This window comes from Oreochromis aureus, linkage group 20 (assembly GCF_013358895.1).
Source record: "Oreochromis aureus strain Israel breed Guangdong linkage group 20, ZZ_aureus, whole genome shotgun sequence".
Lineage (NCBI taxonomy): Eukaryota > Metazoa > Chordata > Actinopteri > Cichliformes > Cichlidae > Oreochromis > Oreochromis aureus.
In genome coordinates, this window is record NC_052961.1 from 6,740,647 (window position 1) to 6,754,327 (window position 13,681).

Sequence of the window (13,681 nt, forward strand, 5' to 3'; positions counted from 1 at the left end):
GCGCTCAGACTCGGATTATGGAGCACTGCTGCTGGAAAATGTGCAGAACAGACAAAGCCTTTACCTAAATCATCATGTGTTGCTCTGCAACCGGTAGATACCTTTCAGCATTAATGGTTCTTCCAGTTATGTCATTTGTTCTTTTGCATTTCAGCAATATTTCTTGAAAGACAAGTCTAACTCACTGCGCCTGAAACTGGCTGTAAATTCACGAGTCCCACAGCACTGCAGGTCAAAGTTTAACAAAGGTGTCCTTTGCCCTTAAACAGGTGGAAACATTCCTGAACTCGGGAGTCGCATCATTTAAACTGAGTGAATGTTTACTGAGACTGGTGTAAGAGTGACCGGGCCCTAAGCCTTAATCCTGACCGTCAGTCCGGAGGTATGCAGGGCTTTTCAAGGTTTTGAGCTGCAGCCAATCACAGCGACAAGGCTGCAGCACAGTCATAGAAAAGCAATGCTCAGAAGTCTCGTAGTGGCTCAGTAATGTGAGGCTTAATTATCGTTAATTAAGACAAAGTTAATGTGTTCAACACTTTTCAACAACAATAAAATTCACATTGCTTCTCATAAAATAACATAAAAAAGCTTTGAATAAAACTTGTAAATGCAACATAAGACTGTGTAAAAGCACATTAGAAAGAAATTGGTTCAAGAATTATTTGGTTTTAATGAAAGGCAGTGGCAAACAAAAAGTCTTCAGTCTTAGTTTACCAGAACACGGAGTTACTCCTGGTCTCTGTGAGGTTGTTCCAGACATGTGGAGCAAAAACCTGAAAGCTGCTGCTTCTATGTTTAGTTTTATCTCTGAGGACAGAAAGCAGACCTGTACTGGGAGACCTGAGGGGTCAATACACAGCAGATCAGACATGTAAAACATGCTGGCTTATAAACCGTTCGGTGCTTTATAAACCAGCAGCAGCAGTCTTTTCACTCAAACATTGAACACATGTGCTGACAAGAAGTGTTAATTGATTTAATTCAGATAAAGCAATCAAAATATGTTTGTTTGACAGAAAAAAAGAAAGAAAAACACAAACAGATTATATTCAGAGTTCTAAAACGAAATAAGAATATAGATGAAGAGTAAAGCATCATCACCGTCATGGGGGAGGCAGAGGGAGTGCGAGACATAAGAATAGCACTGCATTTCCTTTATCGTTTTTAGGTTTTCCACCAAAGACAGAAGTATGTCGCAACAGGGGAAGTAGGAGCAGATGGTAAAACAGGGGTACGGGACTCGTGAAAGTTCGCGTCAGGTTAATGTGGCCACAAAACAACAGTCTCTTTTCACAGAAAACCCGCTCACACTGACTGAAAAGCAGAGGCGCTTCATAAAATGCAAAGGTTTCAGTTTTTTATATGTGCAAATATGTTTCTGTCAGAGGGCCACAACTTAAGATAATAAAAGAAGTCAAGCTGGGCTTAGACGTACTTTATTTATCCCAAAGGTTGATAACTTCCTTTGTTACCGCAGATAAAACATTGACACAACCAGTAACAACATATAAAAATAACAGACAATAGTGCCAAAAAAATAGAATTACTTTTAAGTAAAATAAAGTTGACTATAATCTAAAAGAAATCTATATAAGCTGCATCACTCCAAAAATTAAGTGGGCCCTTGATCATCGGTGTAACACAAAATCAGTTACACTTCAGGGCTGTTAGTTTGTCCAGTCAGGAACATAAACCGCTGTGAATCAGTTTCACCTGCAGGTACAGTGGAGAGGCAGGACAACCCACCATTCACCAACCCAAACCATTCCCTTTATGGGGGCTGATACACGGTGGTTTATGCTTCCTAACTGAAGTTTAACCGACTTGGTGCTGAACTGTGATGATCGAGCGTTCCCTTCGATTTTTTTGAGCAGTGTAAAATGGCTCAATAAAATATAATAAAAGTGTGAAATGGCTCAATAAAACAAAAATAAAGCAGAAATTCTAAAAATAGAATACTAAAGGTAGTAGAAAGGTGTAAGGTTTAGTTTTACAGATAGAGTTGAGTAAGCGTAATAGTTAAAAACAGAGTCAAGAGTCTTGGAAATAAATTAATGTCAGTGCTGTCGCAAAGACAGCCAAACACACGTGGTTTTATATGTGTCTGTGTGCAGGGCGTGCATAACAAAGCAGAACTTTCAGAGCGTGTTCACACCTATAGTTCGTTTAATCTGGTCTGAATCAGTCGATGAGTTTGTAAACTTGTTGCTTTTCCTTGTGGTTTGGTTTGTTTTCACACAGAGAAAAATCCAAATGAACTCCAAGCGAACCGAAATGAGTCACGAACAAACCACATAAGAATATTCGGTCCGCTTATCGGCCAGATGTGTCTGGGGCGGGAACAACAAAAGTAAATACAGGAAGCAGGTGCTGTGTCCTGGACTATCAGAGAACACGGAGAATTTATGTTTGTTTCACAGCTAGCTGCTAGCCCGTACAGGTCCTTGCACGTCTACCTTGCTGCATCTCTGGATACAAGGCATACGTGTCTACGGGAAGTTTTTTTGCACAAACTTGCAACATACCCCTGGTAGTTGGTTCGGATCAAGGTCGCATCACGTTCACAGGATAAACAAACCGTTCTGAAGTTCGTGTGGAACCGTACCAAGACCCGAGGCGATCTCAGTACGGTTGTTTTGGTGTGCGATTGTTGTGTTCACATCTGCACAAACGAACCGCACCAAGAGGGAAAACAAACCAGTTTGATTTAAACTGATGAAACACGGCAGCTGTGAAAACAGCCTTAGACTAAAGATGAGAACCACTCATTCAAACAACCTCAAACTACACGTACTCGAGCAACAACTCGCTGGGTTTCAAGTTGATCGAAGGAACAGTTACCAAGAAGGGCAAATAACAGACAGAACGACATACAGAGGTTTCATTATTTACTGGTGGTGTTTTAAGCCACTTCCTGGCTTCAGTTTCTTTTCAGATCTTAGGGCAACTTCACAATCATGTTACCTATCAACTCACAGGCTCTGATTAACTGTTCGGTTCTCTGCCCTCATCCTTTCAGCTGCTCTGGGTGCTGCTGGGTGCCACCATCGTCGGCCTGCTGCTGCAGAGGCTGGCGGCTCGGCTGGGCGTGGTCACCGGGATGCACCTGGCTGAAGTCTGCAACCGCCAGTACCACACTGTGAGATACGTTTGCCGTTATTGTTCTATTTTCTGTTGTTGTTGTTGCTGCTTCTGCTCTCTCTGTTCTCATCACAGTTCTAAAACACGAGCAGGATGAAGTCTGACAGAGAGGCTGTGAGCAGAAGCAGTCTTAGTTTACTGAAACTGCCTCCTTGCATTACAAGCACTGCTGTTACAGTAGCTGTAATCCTTGGATTATGCGTCTCAAAACATTAAATCAAACCAGCGTGAGCCGGTGACACTTACAAAACAGTGACTGCATGAATTATTCATGTGGATATATTTTTAAATCCAGCTTATAAGAAATATTTGCATCTGTAAAACATGAAGAGAGAAAATAACTGTTACAAATGTGCCTCTGTTTGCTCTCTTTCTGTCCTCTCAGGCTACACTGCCCACTGTTGGAAACATTTTTTAAGCTTCAGTAGGGAAACGTATGCAGAGAGCTGCATGGATGAATTGACTTCTTATCTTTGAATCTGTTAACTTTTCTATTTCATGAGTTTAGAGGACTAGCGACACAGTTGAAAATGCAAATGCTTTGACTGCCGGCTTGGTTTATTAATTGATTTATTGAATGATGAAAAGCTGAAAAGAAGTCACGGAAAATTAATTTGTGCCTATAAGTCAAAGGTAAATTAAGGCTGTGTCCTCAAGCAGAAATGCATGAACACTTTCTGCCATCATAAATTCACTTTATATGTTCTTGAAAAGGTTTAAGGCACAACCTGTCCCGGATGGGATGGGAGAAGAGCGGACCGAGGAGGCTTCTGTCCTGCTTCAAAGTCCTTTAATCGTGGTGTGACGTATGATTGTTGCACCTCCACGTCGACATGCCTTAAACCAGCGGTCCCCAACCTTTTTTGCGCCACGGACCGGTTTATGCCCGACAATATTTTCACGGACCGGCAATGAGGTGTCGCGGATGAATACAACAAAATAAAACTAGTGCCGGTACCGAAAAAAAGAAGATTTATTCATAACACACGTGAAAAGACCCAGGAAAACCGAGTTAACGATAAAAACGATAACAAAATAACGTTGAAAACCGATAAAAACCCTGAAAACCATACATTTCACACCTGAGCCTCAACTCTCGCGGCCCGGTACCAAACGACTCACGGACCGGTACCGGTCCGAGGCCCGGGGGTTGGGGACCGCTGCCTTAAACCAATAATTCTCATTGTGCAGGTTCAGCTTTTCTGTCCTCTGTTCCTCACACCTCGCTCACATTTTTGCAGAGAGGAGTTTAGACATAAAAGTAGGCCTTCATTTTTTCACGTGAACAGCGTGACGGCAATGACCAGCTGAAGCAGCAGAGGGCGAAATGTCCTGACTTTTATTGTCAGGAGATTGCTGGATCCTAACTCAATAAAAGTCCAGTAAATATGGCTCCATTCATGCTGTTTAGTGCTTTACAGGTGACGGACAAGTTGATAAAACAGCTGAATTCCCAAACAGTGTGCGACCAACACACACAAGAAATAAAAAGTAGTTATGGTATAGAGTAAAAATCTCCAACAATAAAAGGTTTCCTCACATGCCGGATGTGTTGCAAACTGAATTTTATGTCAGCTCAGACCTTTGTAAACACTGCCTGACTCTGACAGGTGCCTCGTATCATCCTGTGGTTGATGGTGGAGCTGGCGATCATCGGCTCAGACATGCAGGAGGTCATCGGCTGCGCCATCGCTTTCAACCTCCTCTCCTCTGGCAGGTGGTGCAAACACACTCAGCATCAGTTTAATGGCCACTGGGACTCAGTCGCAGTTTGATGATTGCCATAAAATGAGTCGATTACTTGGCGATGATCATTTCCGTTGTTTGTGTTTATCCACAGGATCCCCTTATGGGGGGGTGTCCTCATCACCATCACTGACACGTTTGTCTTCCTCTTTTTGGACAAGTACGGTAGGTTGGAATAATCACTTTCAAACTGTTCGTCGGCTTATCAGCAAAAATGAAGCACGCTTATTTTTTCCTCTGCAGGTCTGAGAAAGCTGGAAGCCTTTTTTGGATTCCTCATTACAATCATGGGGATCACATTTGGATATGAGGTATAAACACTTACACACGATTATCTGGAAATGAGTTGGGGGGGTTTCTCTCAATCAGCTTGTTTTAACAGCTTAAACTTGGCCATCTTCAGCGGGTCACATGCATGTCAGTGGGGAAAAAGTAAGCAAAATATTTTTAATACTACCTGGAAGTCCCTGGATCCGAATCGATGTCTGGATCTCAACCGGATATTTTTTTTAAGAATATCAAGAAAATAGACCTCATTCAATAATATGTGTTCAAAAATGTTCTTACCCCTGTGCAATCACACTCTTTCTGAACTGTGGGCTTGCGCCTACTGTGTGAAATCTGCTTATCGCCACTCTTCCATTTCTCTGTATAAATAAACACATTAACTTGAAATGAAACAGAGAAAGTGGTGACCGTGTTGTAAGAGAGAAGTCTGCACAGTTAAGGCAAAAGAAGCAAGAGAAGGTCCCACAGAAGACACGGAAACAGTGTCTGAGGAGGAAACTGGAAAAGATGTCGCCCTCCGAATTGTTTCCACTCAAGTGGCAGTGGAAACAAAAAAATGTAATAAAGCAAGGCTACGGTGGAAATAATGAAGGTTAATGTAAGAAAACGAAAACAGGTAGAAGACATGGAGCAGCTCAGAAGAAGAAAAGAAACTCATGGCAGGTTTGAAGTACATGCATATTCTCCAGCGTCTGTGTCACGGTGCCAGAAATTAAAATAATAAGTGATGCGATCCAAGGACGGGTGTCATTTTAAAGATAAGAGGAGATAAGATATCGCGTACAACAATATGTGTTTTAAAAAGGTTCAGATCTACACAGCCGTAGAAATAACTTGTGCACATTTTGCAAGACAGCTGGTATTCATCATGTGTGGTATGAATTAAATCGCAGATTTGTGTGTGACATGTTCATGTCTACACAGATTTGTGAACGAGGCCCGAGCTGTTCATGTTTGTAAAAATGTGAAATGTCTGATTTTTTTTTTCCAGAATCCTTATGAAAAATTTCTTCAGATTGATTCCAAAAGTTAGCTGAAGTTAGAGTAAAATTTTAGGTCCTGGATTTTTGGCGTTTGGTGGTGAGATGGCACATTTGAACCTATTCTGTCAGCGGCAGTCACTTCTGTCTGGGTAGTGACTGAGAGAATGAGATTGCGGATACAAATGGTGGAAATGAGCTTTCTCCAAAGGGTGGTGGAAAGAGGGAAATTCAGAGTAGAGCCACTGCTGCCAACATCGAAAGGAGCCAGCTGAGGTGTTCCACACGTCCTTCTAGTAGGAGGTAGGAGGGAAAGTCTCCGAACACGCGAGAGCGATTATGTCTCTTAGCTGGCCTGGGAATGCCTCACTGTTCCCCTGGATGAGCTGGAGGAGGTCTGGGCTTCTCTACCCAGTGGCAGAAGATGAATTGATGGATGGACTTTTGGCTTCCATCGATTATTAAAACAAGAAAACAGAGATATTTATCAAAATGGTCATGATTATGATTTTTTGGCATAATCAGTAGTCATAGTGGGAAACATTGTTTGGGTCAAATGTCACAACATCCCTGACACCTCGACAAGATGACAGACTCCAGGAAATACAAGAGAAAGGCAGTAATCCCGTAGACAAGACAGAGGAACGGAAAGACAGGGAAACACTGGGAATACTATGAACAGAAGAATGTGGGAAACTCAACAAAAGAGGAACCAAAGTTACACAAATACAAAAAAAACTGGGACCACAACACATGAGCTTCAGGTTGTTAAGACTTCACTGAAAACCACAAATGTTGCATTGAAATCTTTTGATCACCGTGTTAAGATTTTTCCTCTAAACATCACATGAATGTTTGTACAAAGCTTGTAATCTGCCACCCAACACTCACTCTGAACTCTGAGCAGGTGGTGCAAAATCACCAAGTGTCTCTTGTCTCTTCAGGTTCGTCCTAATTTAGATCTTCTAAATGTTTTGCTTTTGAAATCACTCCTTGCTTCCTTTTCAGTATGTGACAGTGGGTCCAGACCAAGGCCAGCTGCTGAAAGGGATGTTTGTGCCATACTGCGAGGGCTGCGGACCCGTCCAGCTGGGTCAGGCTGTTGGCATCGTGGGCGCCGTCATCATGCCTCACAACATTTACCTCCACTCTGCTCTCGTCAAGGTCAGACAGTAATGAAATCCCTGCTTAATCATCTGTGTGAAATTTGCATCGGCATCATCAGTGAGTTTTTAAATCTTCTCTCTCAGTCTCGAGAAGTGGATCAGTCAAACAAAAAAGAGGTAAAAGAGGCCAACAAATACTTCTTCATCGAGTCGACCATCGCGCTGTTTGTCTCTTTCCTCATCAATGTGTTTGTGGTGGCCGTCTTTGCTGAGGCTTTCTATCAGCGCACAAATGAAGAGGTGGTAAGTATCTCTGCGGCTGCTTTATGATCTAATAAAAATTCAGAGTCGTGATGGAAATTCAGCAGCCTGTTTTGCTTTTCTCCCTCCCCCCGTTTTCTTTTTTCAGTTCAATGTCTGTAATCAAACAGGCAGTCCACATTTAGACCTGTTCCCTCTGAATAATGAAACTCTCAAGGTGGACATCTACAAAGGGGTGAGCTTTTATGCTTTTTACTGAAAACATGATAAGAAAAGTCCGTGACCATTTAAATGTATAACAAAACAAATATGATTCAGTTATTCAGATCGACTCTTATTGGTGTTTACAGATAAACAGGTAACGATACTGTTGAATGCACGCCTGTCAGCATATTTGCTCATACCACATGTTTAAATGGAGTGCAATTATAAAGTAATAAGACTCAAGCTACAGTGGTCCCTCCCTCGTTTATCGCGGTAGTTACATTCTAAAAATAACCTGTGATAGGTGAAATCTGCAAAGTAGCCAACTTAATTTTTTTTACAATTATTATAGATGTTTTATGGCTGTAAAACCCCTCACTACACACTTTATACACTTTTCTCTATGGTTTAAACACTCTAAAAGTTAAGACCTTCGTAGAAAAATAAGTCCAGTATTATAGAATAAACCTTTGGTGCAAAACGTTTCGTTTCATCGAAATTTTTGTGTTTGTTGGAGAAAACTTACAAACATACAGTTCAGCACTTCAGAGTCACATTGCTAGCGATGGAAGATTTAGGTCAATTTGACAAGCTGAACGCATTCTGTACTCTACAGGAGACACGGCACAAGATTGAATGACAATGGTCTACAGCCAATCAGAATACAGAACACAATGCGCTGTAAAAAAGAAAAAAAAAAGCATGCAAAATTGCACAAAAGAGATCCGCAATGAAATGCTTTTTTTTTTTTTTTTTTTTTATGCTTCCTGGAATTCCTGTTCAGATCAGTGATGAACAACAGTTAAATACAAAGTCTGTGCAAAGATGTGAATTGATGCAAATTCAGACCAGGAGACACATTTAGAGGCAAACACATGTCTGCAAGCTTTGATCCACACAAAATGAGAACTTTGTTTTTTCCTTCAGAGCTGGCATCAATTCAAAAAGGTGCTGGGAACACTCCTTTTAAGATTTTGGACCATATTCACATGATAGTGTTACACAGTTGATGCAAATTGTCCGTTTAACCACATCTATTAAATTGACATCTACCATCCGAATGTTGTAGCAGAAATAAAGAACACTTTTCTTCTATTGCCCAGTTTTGCTGAGCCTCTGTGAACTGGAGCCTGTCGCCTGTTCTTAGTAGACAGGAGTGGCACTGGTGTGGTCTTTTGCATTCAGAGATGCTCTTCTGCATGCTTTGGTTGTAACTTGAGTTGCTTTAGCAGGCATTTTCCCCCAGAGAACAGCTGCTTCCTAGATATTTTTCTCTTTTTCAGGCCACTTTCTGTAAACACTAGAGATGATTGTTAATTATTTATATCACAACGTGTTTAGCACCAAGTTGTCTTTACCGTTCTTGAATGTATTGATCTGCTAACATTTAATTCACTCGTTAGAGCTTTGCCTTAATAAGCAGTTGAACTGGTGTATCTAATGAAGTGACCGTATGTAGTGGAATTACAAGAAAAGGAGTGAGTGAACTTAAGGGAAAATATTTGTGGCTTTTTTCAGAAACTGTGTGGACACGTTTGGTCTGAACATACTTATACTTGCATATGCATGTGTGATTTCACCACAGAGCTTTAAATTGCACAAAGAGCTATCATCAGCTCCTGTGTCAAATTGACTCAGAGCGCTTGCTGGGGATCATCACTGATCTCCAGCTACCGCCCAGAAACGAATAGAAAAGCTCGGGGTCATTTCTTCTTTTTAAATTTAAAGGCTCATTCATGCATGTGTTGCTACATCAGATTATCTATCCAAGCAATCACTCGTTTTATTTGCTGATTATCCAGCTAAGGTCGGTCCATCACTTTCTATTACCATATATTATGTCGTTTTCCACACTGTTATGAAATATTCCTGTAATAAATCAAAGACACCCATCAGCACAGCTCATTGGGCTTACACTGTAGGGAATAAAGGATTCCTATCCCGTAATTAAAAACAGAAGTTATCCGTGAATTCACAGAAATTGTTTTTTTTCACTATTTAAAAAAAAGTGGTGTGTTTGACGCCCCTGCTTGCAAACAGAACTCCGGGTGTTTGTAGCCTCCGTGTGCTTTATACAGTTAACTTAAAAGCACACAAACAGGTCAAATTTGGAGCACATAATGACAGGCTTGTATTTTATATAATATTTCTGAGATCATCTGGATTCAAGCCCTGCAGGAAACGGTGACAATGACATTAACATGCATTTATTCTTAACTCCCTCTCTGGTTTTAGTGGCAGCAAAGTGGGCCTGCGCTGGTTTTGCAGAGCATGTTTTCTGTTTTTTATCCACTGTCATCTGTGTTTGCGTGTCTGTAACAGGGAGTGGTGCTCGGCTGTTTCTTTGGCCCAGCTGCTCTCTACATATGGGCCGTGGGGATCCTTGCAGCTGGTCAGAGCTCCACCATGACTGGAACATACTCCGGCCAGTTTGTCATGGAGGTCAGTGAGAAAGGAAGAACCAGATGTGAACAAAAACCACATGTAAAGCTCAAACAGTGGAAATGTCAGCGCTAACTCTTTCCCTTTAACGCAAATATGTTCTCCCATTCTTTCTTTACTTGAGCCCTTTATTTGGCCTGTTCAAAAGCTCCTGCATGTAATTTACTTATTTACTTATAATCACGTACAGCTGCAGTCGGTTTGCTTCACTAAATCTTTTGTAAACAAGCCCCGTTTTCTTGTAAATGTCACCGACTGATTTGTTCTCCTTCCCTCAGGGCTTCTTAAACTTGCGCTGGTCACGTTTCGCTCGGGTGTTGCTGACCCGCTCGCTTGCCATCACGCCCACCCTGCTCGTGGCCATCTTCCAGGACGTGCAGCATCTGACGGGCATGAATGACTTCCTGAATGTGCTGCAGAGCATGCAGGTCAGAAAGAGGTTAAAGCCAGTTCAGCTTCATTCAACCATTCGCCAACAGCACCACTTTTCTTTTAGGCTTATTTATCTTTGTACTGCTGTTCTTATTAAGTGCATTAAGATCATTAACATAACTTAAATGCACAAGCAAGCAGGACTGGTTTTCAGGTTTTGGATCAAGTTCTAGGTTGGTAAAATCAAAACAGGCTGTACTCTTATCGTTAAATGATAAGATAAGACTACCTAAGTGGCAATAAGAATGCCTCGTTGGAAAAAAGAAACAGGGTTGACCCAGTTGCTTCAGATGTAATCCTGCAGTATGAAAGAATTTATTGTCTGTACTGAATAAAATGTTGCCAGACTGGGTCCAGTTGCTTCAGAAATATTGAATACATAGCACAAATGAGTTGCAAAACATCCTTGTTACTTAATTTGTCTGTAATTAATGTTCGTGCATACTTAATATACACTGATTCACAGTCCCCAAGGAAAGCAGGCAAACTTTAGGTCCAGGCATTCATGTGGATATTACTTTGATACATAATAACTACTTTATTTTCTTTAAAGGAACCCATTCTGTTCTATTTCAGCTCTGTATATTTATCCCCAGAGTCTACTACAGTAGCTTTAAGTAGCTTTAGCATCTCTCCCTTTAAGCTGGCTAACTTCTGATTGGCTGCACCACACAAACAAAAGGTTTGAGCAGTAGATGGACGAGTTTCTGTATTCCTGAGATGACCACGTTAGGGATATTCCCTCCCAGTGATGTCATACTGATCCAACTGTCTGAAACAGTTTATGCCTAATTCTATGGACAATCTTTGTAGAGCCTAGGATGTAACTTACGTAAGGGCCCAGTGTCATTGCCCACATGTATGCTTCTCTGGTGTGGTGCATACGTGTTAATTACAGTGCCTGTCCCAAACATTCATATGCGGTGCCAGCCGATAGAAAAATTAAAAAGCTGAGATTTTTTTCCCCCCTCATGGGTCTCTGCTCTTTGTGGTGGTCACTCTTTTTTCAGGGGCAAACATATTTGTCCCTCTAGATTTTGCACTTCTTTCTACAAAGAAGTGTACAGTTTCATCAATCTTCCTCCAGGAATTTGCTGGCATTTGTGAGTCCTTATATATTATATTGATGCTATGATTATTATTGCTTATACTGAGGCAGTGATTGTTATTCTCTCACTGATAAATTCAAAAACAGCAGTGAAAACGTTGCAGGTGTTAATCGCCATAATAAGTCAGGTTTAGTCATCATGGTTTGTGCTGCTCAGTGTGTGAAAACAGTTAAATATAAATAATGATCATTAATCTTTATTGCTTAAAAACAGCAATATATCATCTGGACGTTTTCAGTGGGAGAAACATTTCATCACTCCCACTGAAATTGCTCCATCCAGATGGATCGGCTTTCTGGGATTTCCTTACCTGGATGAGTGAACGTGCATTAGGACAGATGCATGCTCAGATAAGCTAAGCAAGACAAAAATTACAGGGAAAAAATTCAGCCGTACCACTGTCTGCATAGTGGGATAGGTCATGTGTAGAACTACATCTTAAAACTGATAAATGAACATAAAAGAGCATCACTGCAGATTCATTTATACATGAGGTTTCTTGAAAGTGTTGACTGCAGCAGCTACAAACACTGCAGCTGTGCATCATTATAAACCTATCATTATAACAGCAAGTCTCCTGCAAACAGGTGTAAAGAAGAATTTTCACTCTTTCCATAACTAGGAAGGGAAAATGTTTGCTTGTGCATACATCGTATGACATTGTGTATAAATACGTTCATCGTGTCTCATTTGATCTGTAATAACATGTCTACGAATATGTCTTTGGGGAGGTTTTCAAATTGTAAGGAACAAAAACCTGAAGACTTCCTCAGGGTTTTTTCTCAGGGTGAGGTGTTAGCTGAAAACCAGAGTTACAGAGTGGTGTTATGGATTATAAAGGCAGTGGGCATGGAGGTTTTAATGGAAAAACATGAGCTGCATTCTGGGAAATGTGGGATCAATCCTTTTTTGGGGGGGTTAATTTATTCCTCCGTTCTCTCAACTTTACAAGCGCCTTGAATCAAATGAACACCACATCCCTTTGAAAAGATAAGTTTGGACACTTATTCCTTCAAGACATCAATTCTGAATGCATCAAAACCATGGAATAGTTATTGATAAGGAAAGATTTGTTGGCTGTCAAACAAACTGTCTCAGCTGGGTTTTGGTCAGATGGCTGCAGAGGTCAGGTCACTCCATCACTCTGTTTCTTGGTCAAGCAGCTCTTACGGTGCTGCTGGAAAAACAAATTATAGCCCCACTGAGCATGAACCACATGGGATGGCGTGCCGCTGTGGGATGTTGTGGTAGCCATGCTTTTCAAGTGTTGCCTTGAATTCTCAATAAATCACCAACCGTGTCTCAAGCTTCACAGTGGGAACCACACATGCAGATAAGATCCATTCACCTTGACTGTGCCTCACAAAGACACAGAGCTCACCTCTGGATTCATCCAGATGTCTAATATTTGTTCCTCCCAGTTTTCTTCTTCTTCTTGGTCTTCCTCAGTCTTGGTTTCTTTGCAGCATTTCTATCATAAAGGAATCATGATGTGAGCTCTAATCTGAATTATTGATTTCCAGTGTTCAAACTTCCAAACTTAGCAAGACAAAATGTCGAGATTTTTTTTAAGCAATGACCATTGCTTAAAAAAACTGTTGTTTGTTTTTAACCAAAAACATTTACTACCTCATGAAGCTGTTTAAGAATTTAATGATACTGTGTAAAGTTAAATAAATCCAGTTGTGCCATTTAAGACCACTAAAACCTTCAGTTTTGCTCTACATTGCACAAAATAATGAAAAACCTTTAAATAAGTAGGGTTTTAAAAATTTTTAACAGTAATACTTTACATTCAGTATGATTAATTATGCTAAAATTGATGATTAATACAGCTTTAGTTAGTTATTTGCTGTTAACTAATAAATAGTTGATAACTAGTAATATCTCCAGAATTTATGTAAAACTTTCCACACTAGGGGGCAGCAGTTTAGCAGGAAATGTGTTTCATTCCTCTTTGAAGTCACTCATA

General features: G+C 40.8%; 1 protein-coding gene and 1 long non-coding RNA gene across 5 annotated transcripts in view; one reads left to right on the plus strand and one right to left on the minus strand.

Annotated features, from left to right (window-relative positions):
* LOC116309203 (natural resistance-associated macrophage protein 2-like) overlaps window positions 1–13,681 on the plus strand; it is a 30,792-nt gene that overhangs the window by 9,857 nt on the left and 7,254 nt on the right. For all 4 annotated transcript variants that reach the window (XM_031725750.2, XM_039604353.1, XM_039604354.1 and 1 more), the window contains 9 exons: window positions 3,020–3,139; window positions 4,752–4,858; window positions 4,982–5,052; window positions 5,131–5,198; window positions 7,164–7,319; window positions 7,406–7,564; window positions 7,671–7,757; window positions 10,049–10,168; window positions 10,447–10,596. In XM_031725750.2, the coding sequence (XP_031581610.1) occupies window positions 3,020–3,139; window positions 4,752–4,858; window positions 4,982–5,052; window positions 5,131–5,198; window positions 7,164–7,319; window positions 7,406–7,564; window positions 7,671–7,757; window positions 10,049–10,168; window positions 10,447–10,596 (1,038 nt within the window). The remainder of the gene's footprint in view (window positions 1–3,019; window positions 3,140–4,751; window positions 4,859–4,981; window positions 5,053–5,130; window positions 5,199–7,163; window positions 7,320–7,405; window positions 7,565–7,670; window positions 7,758–10,048; window positions 10,169–10,446; window positions 10,597–13,681) is intronic.
* On the minus strand, window positions 2,876–4,089 carry LOC120435234. Its single transcript, XR_005609593.1, has 2 exons — window positions 3,870–4,089; window positions 2,876–3,137 (listed from the first exon to the last, which is right to left on the minus strand). It is a non-coding gene; the product is annotated as an uncharacterized LOC120435234 (long non-coding RNA).